The 17008-nt window shown below is 44.1% G+C and overlaps 1 protein-coding gene across 1 annotated transcript in view; it reads left to right on the forward strand.

The window, feature by feature from the left end:
* The window catches only part of CEP162 (centrosomal protein 162), a 261158-nt gene that overhangs the window by 232363 nt on the left and 11787 nt on the right, over positions 1 to 17008 (forward strand). The window contains exons 26-27 of the mRNA XM_030199137.1: positions 1681 to 1779; positions 14358 to 14492. Of these exons, the coding sequence (XP_030054997.1) occupies positions 1681 to 1779; positions 14358 to 14492 (234 nt within the window). The remainder of the gene's footprint in view (positions 1 to 1680; positions 1780 to 14357; positions 14493 to 17008) is intronic.

The following is a 17008-nucleotide window of genomic DNA, read 5'->3' on the forward strand; positions in this document are numbered from 1 at the left end:
CTTCCTGACATCTTTCCTGAGTCTGCCCCCCTTCAATCTCATTTCATGTCCTCTCGTTCTACCGCCTTCCCATCTCCGGAAAAGATTTGTTTGCTTCTATAACCAGTGTGTTTCTTCTAGCATAAAAGGTGCCAGTACTCAAATGTCAGCCCACCCTTCAGGGATGAGATGATCACTGAGGGACTCACCCCACAATAGCCAGGGCCCCTGCAACCAGTCACAGAATCCATGACAAGCAGAAATGGTGTGTAGAGCCTGAGCTCTTTCATTAAAACTTGGGGACCATGGGCCAATTTCAGCACGCAATGGAAAAGGTGCCGGTACTCAGTACCCCCAAGTACCCCCTCAAAAAAAGCCCTGTCTATAACCAAACCTTGAAAAGAATTGAGTGTTTTCTTGTTTGAGTAAGAAAACTCCAAATGTTCTCCCCACTCCCCAAACAATGTCTTGCAAGTCAAACTGCAGTAAGAAAGTGATTGGATTTTGAGTTCAGTAATTCATGGATCTAGTAGTATTTTTAAACAACGGATGAGGCACTATACTACAGAACTGTAATGTAAGTATTTAAATCCCACAGCATACAAAGGGGCTCATTTTCCAAACAGAAAAACGCCCAAAAAGTGGCACAGAGCGGCAGGTGGACATTTTGTTTGCCAAAACGTCTAAATCGATGTTTTCAAAACCCATTTTAAGACCGTTTTCTATGTAGTTCATATGCAATGCATCCAAATCACGAGGGGGCATGTTGAGGGCTTGATTTGGGCGTTCCCAAAACTTGGGCGTTTTTCTGCCATAATGGAACAAAACAAAAACGTCTGGTTCTAAAAGTTATACGATTTGATGTAGACTTGTTTCAAATCACAGCTAAGTCACAGAAAGGTGTCTTAGATGATGAGTGCTGGAGGAATTAAGGCATGACCCCCCCTCTCATCCCCCCCACCCCCCATACCAGGCTCTGTGACAGCTTCAGATGTTATGGCCAGTCCCATTAGAGCAGCTAGCAGGTCCCTTGAGTAGCCTAGTGGTTGCTGCAGTTCACGATAGAGAAGGGGACTCAGGCCCATATCCCACTTTAGCTGTTACACTTGTGGTAGAAAGTGTGAGCCCACCAAAAACCTACTGTACCCACATATAGGTGACATCTGCAGACACAAGGCCTATGACAGTGTGTACAGTTAGGTACAGTAGGATTTTTGGTAGGATTTGGAGGACTCACCATAAAGCATAAGGGGGTAACAGTGAGACGTGTGCCTGGGACCTTTTATGTGAAGTCCACTGCAGTACCCCGTAGGTTTCTCCACTGCTCTGCTGGGATGTCTGTGTGGTTAATCTACTAAGAATGCTGGCCTCTCTCCCCCAATACCTCCCAATGGCATGTTTTTGTGCATTTTTCCCTTGGACATTTTTTGTTTTGTTTTGTTTTGTTTTAAAATGGTCCAAAAAGATAGTCACATTGAGTACAAAACATCTTTCAAATGGCCATTTTCAAAACAAAAAGACGGTTTTCTGGTTTGTAAATGGCCTTGTTCACGACTGGATTTTTGGACGTTTTCCACAAAACATCCAAAATCAGATTTAGACATATAGAAAATGCCCTTCCATATGTTCGTTGTGGTATTTGACTTGATTGTATCCATTAACATAAGTGCTCTCACTTGACCAATTTAAACATTTCCCCAGATCCTCATTAAGCATCTACAAGAACAAGTTACCGAACTTCAAAGAGATCGAGAGGCTCTTACAATATTTCAAGTTCGAGAAGAAACGTTGCAAAATGAGGTGATTAGAAATATAAGTTTTGATTTTTTTTTTCACATTTTTAACCTTCATTATTCTGCATCTTTCTCGATCAGTGAATTTGCTTTAAGCTATAGACTACTACTACTACTACTATTTAGCATTTCTATAGCGCTACAAAGCGTACGCAGCGCTGCACAAACATAGAAGAAAGACAGTCCCTGCTCAAAGAGCTATGTAATAAAAGTAAGCCAAGTATAGGACAATCAAGCCATTGTGACATCACTGATGAGGTTGGCTCTTATTGGTGGCCTGAGGCATTATGACATCACAATATTAGCTCTGGTTACAAGAGACTACTACTACTACTATTTATCACTTCTATAGCACTACAAGGCATACGCAGCGCTGCACAAGCATAGAAGAAAGACAGTCCCTGCTCAAAGAGCTTACAATCTAATAGACAAAAATAAAGCAAGCAAATCAATTAATGTGTAGAGGAAAGAGGAGAGGAGGGTAGGTGGGGGGCGAGTGGTTACAAGTCAAAAGCAATGTTAAAGAGGTGGGCTTTCAATCTAGATTTAAAGATGGTCAAGGATGGGGCAAGACGTAGGGGCTCAGGAAGTCTATTCCAGGCGTAGGGTGCAGCGAGACAGAAGGAGCGGTCTGGAGTTGCCCAGTAGTTGGACCGCTAATGATTCTCATTTAATAACCATGAGAGGCAATAGGCAGCCCGAGAAATGCACAGATTTACAAGTATACAGTTTCTCCATCATGATCTATACTGTATGCAAATTTTTAAAAGCATTTACAGTTCACACTAATGTGATTCCATCCAACTATAACACTGTACATTTGAGTGAAGGAACTGAATTTTTTTCTAATTGGAAATTTGCTCTAACCATCTCCAGTGGAGCTTTTTTAGTCTTGGTAGTGGCGTAGGAAGGGGGGGGAGCGGTGGGACGGTCCGCCCCGGGTGCACGCCACTGGGGGGGGGGGGGTGTCAGCTCGCTGGTTCCCTGCTCTTTCTGCCCCGGAACAGGTTACTTCCTGTTCCGGGGCAGGGAAGAAGCAGAGCCGACGCAGCTCCCAGTGACGTGCACTGGGGGCGGATCGGCCCTCCCGCCTGCCCCCCGCTGCAAGGTAAGGGTGCGTTTCAGGGGGGGGTGCGCTCCGGAGGGGGGGTGCACCGTGCCCGTGCTGCACCCGAGGGGGGTGCGCAGCGGCGACCCGCCCCGGGTGTTAGGCACCCTCGCTACGGCACTGAGTCTTGGACTATTTAATGAGCTCCTTTGGGGCAACTGAGATGAGTTATTATTACTAATTGGGTGGTTTGCTCTGTTAAACCTGATTTATATAGTTTAGAATAGGTAGGTAGTTTACTTATCTATTTAGCTTTCAGGATTTTGTTGTGCTCAAAGGATCTGTAGTTGCATTTATATATATTTTTGCATAATTGAATAAAGTTTGTATGATTGATCTTTTGAATTTAGCCTTTGCTAATTCTTGTATTTATCCATTTTTAGACTTGATTTTTTTTTTATCCCATTTATATTATCAACTATAACGTTGTAACATGTTTTAGAGCAGTGGTTCTCAGCCCATTGCTTGGGACACGCTCAGCCAGTCCGGTTTTCAGGATGCCCATAATGAATATGCATGAGAAAGATATGCATGCAGTGGAGGTAGTGCATGCAAATCTCTCTCATGCATATTCATTGTGGGTATTCTGAAAATTTGACTGGCTAGATGTGTCTTGAGGACTATGTTGAGAACCACTGTTTTAATGTGACAGCTTGGTGAAAACTTAACCTCAACAAATCTAAACCCAATTTAGAAGCTGTCACATTTAGATAACAGAATAACATTCTCCGGTAGTGTCAGTTTCTGTAATACTCATTTCTCCGAGGACAAACAAGACAACGATTCTCACACACGGGTAACATGGTTAGCTTGGCAGAGTTTAAAAAGGGCTTAGACGGTTTCCTAAAGGACAAGTCCATAAACCACTACTAAATGGACTTGGGAAAAATCCACAATTCCAGGAATAACACGTATAGATTGGCCGCTGTCGGGGACAGGATGCTGGGCTCGATGGACCCTTGGTCTTTTCCCAGTGTGGCATTACTTATCATCCAATGGCACCACGGTGCAGACACTACCCAGCGTTCTACAGCTTTAAGACGCTTTTGACAGCGTCCCACTATGCACGCGCAAGTTACTTCCTGCCCAGTGTGATTGCGCAGGATCAGCAGTCTTCTTTCCATGGAGCAAAGAGGTCACGTTTTCTGAGGTTTCCTCAGCACGTTGTTTTTTCTTTCAGGAAGTGCCTTGCTGTGCAGGTATATCCCCTTTTTTCATTGTTCTCTTTTGTTTTTTTCCCTTTCCCTGTCCAGATAGTGTACGCCTTAGGTTTTTGCGGCACTTTTAGGTTTCTTTATTTTTTTGGTTCTAAGGCCCGCTTAGGCCTGAGCAACGGCCAGGAGTTCTCTATGAGGATCTTCCGTTTTTTTCTTCCTCACCATTGACTCGTTTGATTTCACCTCTATTGTTTTTTTCAGTGTCCAAGAAGTTCCTAGTGGCTTTAAGCTCCACTATTGGTGTTTGGGGTGCCTAGGCCCTGATCATGATGCTTCTGTCTGTTTTCTATGTCTGAAAATGCACAAAAGAACTTAGAAGTCGAGGCAGGCCCAACAGGAGAAATATTTTGGGCCCTCCCAAGTCCGGTACATCAGCATCAGAAGCATTGGTCCCCGTGGCCACGGGAGTTGCATCAAACACTGGGAGTGCACTGGCATCGAGGAGGTCTCCACCTGCCTCAATATCAGGCACTGGTAGCAAGCCCCGAGATCAGTCTGCATCAGACCCAACACCGAGGAAACGTGGATTTGATGTTGTCCTCATCAGCACCAAAGGACCATGATGCCGTGTATTGGCATCGCTCCTCCTTGAGGCACAGTGCTGGGAGCTCTGGGGCATCAACGACATCCAAGAATCATCAGCGCTGGAAGGAGTGCTCCCCCTATGATTGCAGTGCTGCTGAGCCATTCTTCAGACGGCCGGGACCTCACTTCGATTTGACATCAGCAGATTCCAAGACTACATTCTTACCAGCAGCCTTTTCCGATGCCTGTCCTCAAGGAGTGAATCCAAGCTATGCTGCAGGAGGAGCTGGGACACCTTCTTGCAGGACATGGTACCAAGGCATCAAGGCACTTGCACCAGACATGAAGCTGCCTCAGCCCATCCTGGAAGCTCATGCCCTGCCTGTTGGGTGATTGTTAATGCCAGTCATCGGCACCGACCGATGCAGTGACCCTCTCAATGTCAGGGGAGGAAGCTCCCCTGGAGTGTAAGGGACAAGCTGCACCTCTGAGCCCATCATCACGGACTGGACCTTCTTCCAGCAGACTCAGGCAGGCGCAGACTAAGGCAGGTACAGACTCAGACATCCTATGATGACTGTTTTGCTGAGACGGACTGCTCCTTGGCCTCTGAGGAGGAACCTGAGGAGAGGTCTTTAGGTGTAACCTCGGATCCCTCCCCACCACAGGAAAGAAGGAAGTCTCTTCCAGAGGAGCTCACCTATTTTGGCTTTTTGAGGGAAATGGCCACAACCATTTCATTTCTGTTGGACGTGGAGGACAAGCCCAGGGTTGAGCTGTTGACAGTCCTGGACTATGATTCTCTGCCATAGGAGCCTGTGACACTTCCTTTGCACAATGTTCTGTGGGATGTGCAGATGAGAAACTGAAGGAACCCTCTGCAGGTAGTACTAAAGAAGGCGGACTCCACCTACAAAGTCCAGATGGCTCCCAGATTCAAAAAGACTCAGTTGCCTCCCCACTCTGTTAGTCGAATCCAGTCTTAAAAGGGCCAGAAGTTGCACACTCATGCCTTGGCTTCCTCAGGTACAGAGGCTTGGACTTTGGGAGAAATGTTTTCATGCCATGATGCTCATATCCAGACCTCCAGACCTATCAGCTCTACATTAGCTTGTACTTGGTCCCTGTCATCCAGTGTGCGGACACTTTCCCACCAGAGCAGGCCTCAGAGCTTCACCAGTTAGTCGGAAGCAAAAGGAGAGTAGAAAATATCTGGCTGGGGCACTTTTGATTCTTTTGATGTGGCATCCTGGCTCTCCTCCTTGGGTGTGAGAATGTGTAGAATCTCATGGCTGCATGTTTCTGACCTGGAACCTGCAGTTCAGGAGAGGTTGGCAAACATCTCTTGCCATGGAGACAGTATTTTTGTGGACAAGGTGGAAGAGGTCATAGACCTCATCAAGAAGCATACTGATACCATCAAGTCCCTGTCTCGGCTGCCTCCTTCTGGATCCTCCACATCACTGAGGTTTCCTGGAGGATATAGAAGAGGTTCCTACTACTCTCAAAGGTGTGTGTACAACCCTTCTTCTTGTCCTCAGCAACAGGCCCAGAGCTCCTGCCCTCGGCAGCAGTGAGCCCAGAATCCTTAGCAGGCTCCCCAGTCAAAGCCAGGGATGGGATTTTGACTGGCTCCAAGAGATTATTGCCGCAATAGGTGTTAGTCCCAGATGACCTTCTGGTAGGAGGGAGGATTAATTTTTTTTTACAAGAAAAGTGGCCCCTTGCAACCTCAGACTGGTAGATTCTGAAAATAGTCCAATCTGGAATTGGCAATACAAACCTCCAACTTGCCCTCTGATAGCAGCGTTTCCTGCTCACAGAGGAACTGTCCTCCCTTCTCAAGGCCCATGTGGTCAAACCCGTTCCACCAACGGAAGAAGGGAAGGGATTCTGTTCTAACTACTTTCTTGTGCCCAAGAAGATGGAGGGATTTTGTCCCATCCTAAATCTAAGGGCCTTGAACAAGTATCTGGTCAAAGAAATGTTCAGGATGATTTCCTGGGCACCCTTCTGCCCATGATTCAGGAAAACAATTGGCTATACTATCTGGGCTTAAAGGATCCTTAAATCCATACCCAGATACATCACAATCACTGGAGGTATCTCAGATATCAAGTAGGGAGGCACCACTTCTGGTATCATATCCTAACACTTAACCTTGCGTCCACCCCTAGAGTTTTTACAAAGTTTATTTATGTATTTAAAAACTTATATTCTGCTCTATCAGCAAACTTCTATGTGGAGTTCAACAGTTACGAACATAATCAATTCAATATAACATGTAAAAAGTAATACTCATACACACACCCAAACCATATAAAACAGTATATACACCATATACTACCATTCAGGACTACAACCCATAGTTGCAGTGTCGCTATGCAGTCTGGAGTGCATGTGTTTCCCTACTTGGGCGATTGGCTGGTCAAGAACACATCAAAGGATGGTGCTCAGGTGTCAGTGCAGATGACTAGTAGGGTGTTGGAGCTACTGGGGTCCATTATAAACAGTGGCATCAGGCCAAGGGGACCCTTGCTGATATCATTTCCGTAACCCCAGAGTTGACCCAGTCACTTCTCTGGTGGATAATTCAGCCCACTTTGGTCCTAGAACTTCCATTCCAAATTCCACTGCCTCAGGGGATTCTAACAACAGATGTATCCAATATAGGATGGGGCCCATATAGATGGGCTTCACACCCAGAGCCTTTGGTCCACTCAGGAGATCTTAGTTCACATCAGCCTCCTAGAGCTGCAGGCAATATGGAATGCTTTAAAGGCTTTCAGAGATTGGCTGCTGAACCAAATTATTCTAATTCAAATAGACAACTAGGTTGCCATGTATTATGTTAACAAGCAGGGGGTTATGGGATCATACCCCTTGTGTCAGGAAGCATTCAAGATGTAGCAGTAGGCCATCAGTCATGGCATGGTATTCTGAGCCACATACCTGATGGGAAAACAGAATGGTCTGGTGGGCAGACTGAGCAGGGTAATGCAAGTGCATGAGTAGTATCTCAACATGGGAATTGCCTGGAAGATCTTCCAAGACTGGGGCACACCCTCGGTGGATTATTTGCCACTTATCTCAACAACGAATCTTTTTTTGCATCCTTCAAAAAATGGAAAAAGGATCTGAGTGAAGAAAATGAGAAGCAACTTAAGCACTGTCAAACTAGAGGCAAAGCATTGAGGATTAAAAGAGAATATGAAAAAAACTTGCTGCAGAAACAAAAACTCATAGTAACACCTTTTTCAGGTACATCAGAAGCAGAAAGCCTTTGAGAGAATCAGTGGGACTATCAAATCATGAAGGAGCAAAAGGGGCACTCAAGGGAGGACGAGGACAAGGCCATAGCAGAGAGGTTGAATGAATTCTTTGCTTCGGTCTTTACGGAAGAAGATGTACTGGAAATGTTTTTCAAGGGTGACCATGCGGAGGAGCTAAAAGAAATCTTGGTGAACCTGGAAGACGTACTAAGCCAAATGTACCAGATGTAACCTGTCAAAATGTGTTTTTTTAATAACGTCCACCCCTGATTTAGTGTCCTAACCATTGCAACCAATCCTTTTAGTTTCTTTTTAACTATTTTCCTCATTTTAATATAGTCGCCCTTTCGAAAATTAAAATCAGTTACAGTGCATTTCCTTTGCAGGTTCATCCCAGGTAGCTCAAACTTTGATCATGTTATGATCACTGTTTCCCAGGGGACCCATCACCACCACCACCTCTCACACTATGCCATGCACGCCACCAGGCCAAAATGTTTCCCCCTCCAAGAAGCAGTCATTTATTACATCTAGAAATTTTATCTCCCTTGCACCCCCTTATGTAATATTTATCCAGTCAATATTGGGGTAATTGGAATTGCCCATTATAGTGTTGCCCAATTTGCCAGCTTCCCTAATCGCTGTAAATATTTCTTCATATGTTTGTCCGTTCTGTCCAGGCGGACAGTAGTACAGCCCTACAAGAATACTCCTTCCCTTCACACATGGAATTTCTATCCATAATGATCCTATGCTGCTATCTGTTTCATGTGGTATGTATATTTTATTTGACTCAGTACCCTCTTTAACATATAGCATACCCCCTCCAATTTGATCCTATCATTGTCATACAATTTGTATCCTGTTAACATAGTGTCCCATTGATTGTCCTCTTTCCACCAAGTCTCTGAGATGCCTAATATATCTACCTCATCATTTAGTGCTATATACTGTAACTCTCCCATCTTTCACCGAACCATGCACTCCTGGGCAACTGTCGGCTCCCCCCCCCCCCCCCCCCCCCCCACACACACACACACATTCTAGTTTAAAAGCTGCTCTATCTCCTATTTAAAAGTTAGCGCCAGCAGCCTGGTTCCATCCGGGTAAGGTGGAGCCCATCCTTTCAGAACAGTCTCCCCCTTTCCCAGAATATTGAAATGCTACCCTGGAGGATCTAGACTTTAGCTTTCTACCTAAGAGCCTACATTTGGCTTCCAGAACTTCCCTTCCACATTTTCCTATGTCATATGTACTTACATGTTCCAAGACAGCTAGCTCCTCCCCAGCACTATCTAAGATTCTGTCTAGGTGATGCTTGGGGTCCGCCTTCGCACCAAGCAGGCAAGTGACCAGGCGATCCTCACATCCACCAGTCACCCAGCTATCTACATGCCTAATGTTCAAATCACCAACTAGAACTGTTGTCCTAACCCTTCCCACCTGGACAGACATTCTTGGAGACATATCCTCGGTGAGAGAGGATAGTGCATCCCCTGGTGGGCAGGTCCTGGCTACAGGACTACTTCCTATTTCACCAGGATGATGCTCTCCTTCTAAGAGATATCTCTCCTCCAAGGAAGCACAGGGGCTGCCAGACTGGAAGTGGGACATCTCTACAACATCCTTGTAGGTCTCCTGTATGTACCTCCCTCAACAACTCCAAGTCTTCTATTCTAACCTCAAGAGAACAGACCCATTCTCTGAGAGTTAGGAGCTCTTTGCTCACCAACCTCTCACCAACTGGAAGAAAATCATATATATAACACTCACTGCAAAAGACTGATTAGCACCCCTCTTACTGCTGGACTTCTCGCTCCATTTTAGTATTTTTGAGTTTGTCAATAATTTAAAACTTAAGGTATTAAAGATATTAGTCTAATATTTAAAAAAGTCTTTAGCTTATTTGGTATGTTGTGTGATTTATTTAGTGTTTTCTTCTTAGAAAGTAAAGAAATGTAATTAAAACTCTATAAGATTACTCCTCCATTGTTATTCTAATTAAAATAACTGACTATAAATGAAGAGTGGTGCTGGGGTGGTTGAGATTGAAGACTACTACTTATCATTTCTATAGCGCTACTAGACGTACGCAGCACTGTACACTTGAACATGAAGAGACAGTCCCTGCTCGACAGAGCTTACAATCTAATTAGGACAGACAAACAGGACAAACGAGATAAGGGAATATTAAAGTGAGGATGATAAAATAAGGGTTCTGAATAAGTGAATAAGGGTTAGGAATTAAAAACAGCATCAAAAAGGTGGGCTTTTAGCTTAGATTTGAAGACGGCCAGAGATGGAGCTTGATGTACCGGCTCAAGAAGTCTATTCCAGGCATATGGTGCAGCAAGATAAAAGGAACGGAGTCTGGAGTTAGCGGTGGAGGAGAAGGCTGCAGATAAGAGAGATTTACCCAGTGAACGGAGTTCCTGGGGAGGAGTGTAGGGAGAAATGAGAATGGAGAGGTATTGAGGAGCTGCAGAGTGAATGCACTTATAAGTCAATAAGAGGAGTTTGAACTGTATGCGGAAACGGATAGGAAGCCAGTGAAGTGACTTGAGGAGAGGGTTAATATGAGCATAATGACACTGGTGGAATATTAGTCGTGCAGCAGAATTTTGAACAGATTGAAGAGGAGAGAGATGGTTAAGTGGGAGACCTGTGAGAAGCAAGTTGCAGTAGTCTAAGCGAGGGGTTCTGGTAGTGTGCTCATAAAGGAAAGGGCAAATTTTGGTGATATTATAGAGAAAGCAATGACAGGTTTTAGCAGTCTGCTGAATATGTGCAGAGAAGGAGAGGGAGGAGTCAAAGATGACCCCAAGGTACGAGCTGATGAGACAGGAAGGATGAGAGTGTTATCCACAGAAATAGAGAATGGGGGAAGAGGAGAGGTTGGTTTAGGGGGAAAGATAAGAAGCTCAGTCTTGGTCATGTTTAGTTTCAGTTGGTGCTGAGACATCCAGGCAGCAATGTCAGACAGGCAGGCTGATACTTTGGCCTGGATTTCGGCTGAGATTTCTGGTGTAGAGAGGTAGATCTGGGAGTCATCAGCGTAAAGATGATACTAAGAACCATGGGATGAGATCAGAGTACCAAGGGAAGAAGTATAGATGGAGAAAAGAAGAGGTCCCAGGACAGATCCCTGAGGTACACCAACTGACAGTGGGATAGAAGTAGTAGAGGATCCACTAGAGTATACATTAAAGGTACGCTGGGAGAGATAAGAAGAAAACCAGGAAAGAACAGAGCCCTGAAATCCAAGTGAGGACAGCGTATCAAGGAGTAGGCTGTGATCAACAGTGTCAAAAGCAGCAAATAGATCGAGAAAGATGAGGATAGAATAGAGACCTTTGTATCTGGCCAGGAACAGATCATTGGAGACTTTAGCAAGTGCTGTTTCAGTTGAATGAAGGGGGCAAAAGCCAGGTTGAAGTGGATCAAGAGTAGCTTGAGATGAAAGAAAGTCAAGGCAACGGCGGTGAACAGCACATTCAAGTATCTTGGATAGGAAAGGGAGGAGGGAGATGGGGCGATAGTTGGAAGGACAGGTAGGGTCCAATGAAGGTTTTTTAAGGAGTAGTGTGACTACGGCATGTTTGAAGGCATCCGGAACAGTCACAGTGGAAAGTGAAAGATTGAGGGTATGACAAATAAAAGGGATGACAGTAGGAGAGATAGTATTTAGTAGATGGGTGGAAATAGGATCAGAGGAACAGGTAGTTAGTTTCGAGGAGGAAAGAAGATGTGTAGTTTCCTCTTCAGTGATTTCAGAAAAGGAAGAAAAGGAGGCAGGGGTTGGAAGGTTGAGAGAATGGACTAAGGGAAGTAGAGGTGGAGGTGACCTGGTTGAGAATTCAAGTTTACTCTTGTGAACCTTATCATGAAAGTACTCAGCCAGAGTCTGGGGAGAAAGTGAAGGGGGAGTTGGAGGTGAAGGCACTTTGAGGAGAGAGTTCAGTGTGGCAAAGAGACGTCGAGGGATTGAGCCAATAGAATTTGACAACTGAATGTAATAGTCCTGTTTGGCAAATAAAAGAGCAGACTGGAAGGAGGTCAGCAAGAATTTGAAATGTATGAAGTCAGCATGGGCACGGGATTTCAGCCAAAGGCGTTCAGCAGAGCGGGCACAGAAACCTAGATAACGGATTTTAGAGGTCAGCCAAGGCTGGGGTTTGGTACGTTTTACAGAAAGGGAAATGGGAGGAGCGAGAGTATCCAGAGCAGAGGAGAGAATAGTATTATAGGAAGAGAATAGTATTATAGGAAGAGACAGCCTCATTGACAGACTTGGATAACATAGTGGTAGAGAAGAGATTTGAAACACTGGAGGACAGAGTAGAAGGGTCAATAGCCTGAAGATTCCTAAATGTTTTGGTTAAGGTTGGACGGGACTGGGGAGGAGGGTGTTTAAGTGTGAAAGTTATCAGATGATGGTCAGAGAGGGGAAGAGTTGAGGCACAGAAACTGGAGAGTGAGCAGTTTGAGAAGAGGATAAGATCAAGAGAGTGGCCATTCTGGTGAGTGGGGGCAGTGGAGCACAACTGAAGATTGAAAGAGGATGTTAAAGCAAGAAACTGAGAAGCATAAGAGTCAGAGGGATCATTAGCATGAATGTTAAAATCCCCAAGAATGAGGGAAGGAGATGAAGGTTCAAGAAAGAAGTAAAGCCGGGACTTATCAGGGGGTTGATAAATGACTGCTACTCAGAGAGGCAGAGGAGCAAATAGACAGATGGAGTGGACTTCGAAGGAAGAAAAACAGTGAGACTGAGGTGGAAGAAGAGGTTGAAGTCTACAAGAGGGTGAAAGTAGTAGCCCGACACCACCTCCGCGGCCAACCGGGCGAGGAGTATGGGAGAAAACATAGATTGTAAGCTCTCTTGAGCAGGGACTGTCCTTCCCCATGTTTAAACTTGTACAGCGCTGCGTAACCCTGGCAGCGCTATAGAAATGCTTAGTAGTAGTAGTAGTAACCTCCATGGCATAGGGCCGTGACTGAAGCAGAGTCTTCAGGGTAAAGCCAAGATTCAGTTAGGGCAAGCAGATGGAGAGTAAGAGAGATAAAGAGGTCATGGATGTAGGAAAGTTTGTTACAGACAGAGCGGGCATTCCACAGAGCGCAAGAGAAAGGCAGGGAAGAAGGAGGGAGGAGAGGAACAGAAATTAGATTGGAGATATCATGGTGTGACCTGCACAAATAGGATGAGAGCTGATGTGGCGGACCAGGATTTGGATTAATGTCCCCAGCGGAGAGCAGGAGAAGGAGCAAGAGAGTACAGAGATGAGTAGGAGAGGTATGATGACAGCGACGAAGGCGAGATGTACTCAGATAGAAAGGAGATGGATGAATGGAAGGAAGGAAGGAAATGTTGAAGGGAGAGCTGAGAATAAGGAAGAGGAAAAAAGAGAAGGTGAGATGATGAATACAGAGGGTGGACAATGTGTTCCTGCAGTGTACAGTGGTTTCAGATGGAGAAACAGATTAGGAAGGGACAGTACCAAGAAGAAAAAGTGTACTGGAGCCATAAGTTGTAACTGGGAGAAAAATAAATGTAAAGAGAAAATGCCCGGCGCACGGCACCTAGAGCGGAGGCCCTGAGTGGATCGGAGTGGACCTGGGAGTCACCCCAGAGAATGCTGTAAAGGATATGCAGATGAGCTGCAAGTCCTCCACAGCACCTGAATGGCAGCCAGTGGTAGAGCTGGGCACCTCTCAGCCAAGGAAAGGCTTACCAGGGGTTAGGCCGAAGCCAGCATTCTTCCCCCTGAGGGTCGCCTGAACTAGGTCCTGCTGTGCCTTCTGTTAATGTTGTAGGCTGTGGCAGAAAGTTCAAGCTAAGTAAATAATCAGATTGCCTTTAATAACCTTTGCAAATATTCTACTTCCTCACATCTTAGTTAACACCTAATTCAGGTCAGTAGCAGTGTTACCTCTCCAGCAGCCAAGAACAGAAAATATCTGTCTTTTAGAACAAAATTGTGATCCTTACTACTATCCTTTTTGATGTTATTTGGCTGTTAAGTTTCTACCTCTAGAGAAAGTTTCAGTTTAAAACTATGGTAAAAGAGTTGTACACTATGGAAACTAGTTAATAATGCTTGCTTTTCTCTTTTTTATTTCCCAAAGACTGAACTAGGCCCTGCTGTTGTTGCTGCTGTTGTACAAAGTTCAAGTTTTAAAACTAGAGGAAAAAGAACATGGAGACTAGTTGATAAAGTTTGCTTTTTTATTTTTATTCTGCTTATCAGTAACCTACAATTCCTTCTTTAAACCCCAATCTTTCCAAAAATGTATCAACACCCACATTTTCAACCTTCATAAAGTGCTTTCCACCTCTTAATACTAATAGCACCATTTACAAGCATTCTGAGGCTTTAAACTGAGCTGCTCCTTATAGATTACATCCAAAGTGCTATGTGGAAGCAACTATTAAATAATTGTTAATTACTTGGATTTTCAGGTAGCAAAGTTATTGGAAGAACTCAGGGAAGCCAAAGAGAGCCATAGTCCGGAAATGAAGCACTTTTTGACCTTGGAAACTAAACTGAAACATATGGAAATAAGGCACGCACAAAGAGAACGAGAGTTACAGCAGGTAACTTTGGAGCATACAGGTGCAATTGTTTGTTAAAAATCTGCCTATAATAGAGTCTTTACTGGAATATTTATTTGCTAACCAATGATGATGATGTGAAGTTTACAAGCTCAACTTATTTTTGTTTCTGAGGCAACTTTACAGATTGCTGTTCTCTGAAGACAAGTAGTTCATCATAGTTACACAATGCTGGTATCAACATACTGTTCATAGCTTTCTAAGCAATTTAGCCTTTTTGAACCATCTCTGCGTTTGCCCACCTCTGATGGGGCAGTTGGGGGCACCAACACTATCTGACTGCACCTCTCTCTCTCTCCCTCCCTTTTATTTATGATATAATTTCATTTCACTATCTCCTTTCTAATTATTGGATTGTGTTAATGTCCACACGGTATGTATCCCTTATTGGGCAGTATATTAAATATTGATTGAACTTAGAAACTTGGTATACCGACTCCACAGCACTGGTTATGTGCATCTGGTCTGCATAAAGATATGTAGGAAAATGTTGGTTATATGAGCTGTATAGGTGAGAATCTCTTCTGTGATCAGGTCAAGAAGGTTACAGAAGCATTCCTTTGAACAAAGGAAGCACTGTCTTTCCCCCAGTCAGCATCAGGACTTTTCATATCGCCATCATGAAGAGTGAGCTGTAAGCCCCACACAGCTACATACTTAAGCCGAGGATGAGTTTTTGACTTAATCTAGAAACTATAATTACCACTCCATTCCTCATTTTAGAAGACCTCTTTATGGTGAGAAGTTGACATTCTCTATAGATATCATCACTGTGAAACTCTAAGTGCTACATAGGTACACATTGAAAATCAGGAATACATTTTTGACGCAGTCCAGAGCTCATAGATAGTATTCTGACTTTTGTTCTAGAGGATCTCCTGGTGGGAAGAGGGTTAAGGTTTTACACAAACCACTGGCAAATGGTAACATCTAATGGCTGGAACTTTCAGATAATCACAAGAGATTATAAATAGCACTTTCTGAAAACCCCTTCCCATTGCGCTGCACACAAAATTTTATCTCCGAGTGGTCATTACGAAATGTAAGGCTAAAATTCACCTATCTCTTGCAAGCTAAATTAGTCAAAACTACCCCACTAGGGGAGTGGGGGGGTGCTAGAGATCCCGAATGGGATGGTGGCTTGAGAGAGGTGCTCCCAACCAAATCGGCATATTTTCGGGACAAGCCTCTGCCTTCGCATACGTAGGTCCCAAACTCTGGAACACACTTCCCCCACTACATTAAAACTGAACCCTCCTACCCCACCTTCAAAGAACTCCTTAAATCCTGGCTCTTTAACCGGGCCTTTCCATTCTAATTCCGCCTCTCTGCTTAGTTTTCTCTCTCCCCTTCTCTGCCTCAATTAATTCCTGCCTATCCCTTCCCTCCCCTTTCCCTCTCTTGGTCCCAATCTCATTTTCCTCTATGCTCCTCCGAGCTTTCAAGTGTTAACTCCTTAGCTGCATTATGGCAATTGACAGTATATCAAATAAAATAAATATCGAAGCCCTAGGGCTTTGGTCATTTTAAAATAATTGATGTTGAATCACGCCTTATTGAATATTTGGAGGCTTATGAATCCCACTGACACAGATTTTACTTTTTACTCCATGCTGCATGATTCCTGGACTATTTTCTTGTATCCAAGACTTTGATTGGATCAGTGCAACTATTGAGGCATGTTATATATCTGATCATGCTGTGTTAACCCTAACTTTTACTGCTCCCAGCTTAACGCCTACTCGGAGGTCTTGGAGGTTTAACACTGCTGTTTTCAATGACCCTGATTTTATGACAAATATGGAAATATGGACAAATGAGTATTTTCAGACTGAGACAGATTCATTGCCATATCATGTCCTATGCGATGCATTTAAGGCATATGTCCATGGAGAGATTATTGCCTACAGTGCTAAACAAATAAGCTCCGTAAACAAAAATGTATCGCTCTGGATGAGAATATCAAGTTCAAAGAGTGCCAGTTTTATGCTCACCCAACTCTGGCTTTGAAAATTTCAATATTAAAATTTCAGCCATCCATCACTATCCCACATGTCTTGTAGTTATTACAGTCTTTTGGTAAACTGTCTGATTGTTCCATCAATTTGGATACAACAGAAGTACTCCCCCTTACTTCATATTGTACTAAGGATATGATTACCACATTTAGTCTTAAGTGGTGTGGTACGGATATTAAATATTTAGGGATTAAATTCAGACACACCCTTGAGGATACTCTGCAACATAATGTACAGTTTTTACACCTACTCAGTACTCCAATCAGATACTTCCAGTTGACTTGATCAAAGGTTCTTTCTGTCTCAAACCTTACCAACAACAAAGGGGAGTCCTCCCAAAGGCACTCTTCTAGGATGCTAGAATGAGCTGCAAATTATTAACCAGATTCTTTTACCTCACAATTCCATCTCGGTGGTCTAGCACAAGATCTATTGAGGCCAATTTATTCACCATTAATTTGGCCAGCACTTTAAGATCAA

The sequence above is a fragment of the Microcaecilia unicolor genome, chromosome 3 (genome assembly GCF_901765095.1).
Source record: "Microcaecilia unicolor chromosome 3, aMicUni1.1, whole genome shotgun sequence".
NCBI classification, from domain to species: domain Eukaryota; kingdom Metazoa; phylum Chordata; class Amphibia; order Gymnophiona; family Siphonopidae; genus Microcaecilia; species Microcaecilia unicolor.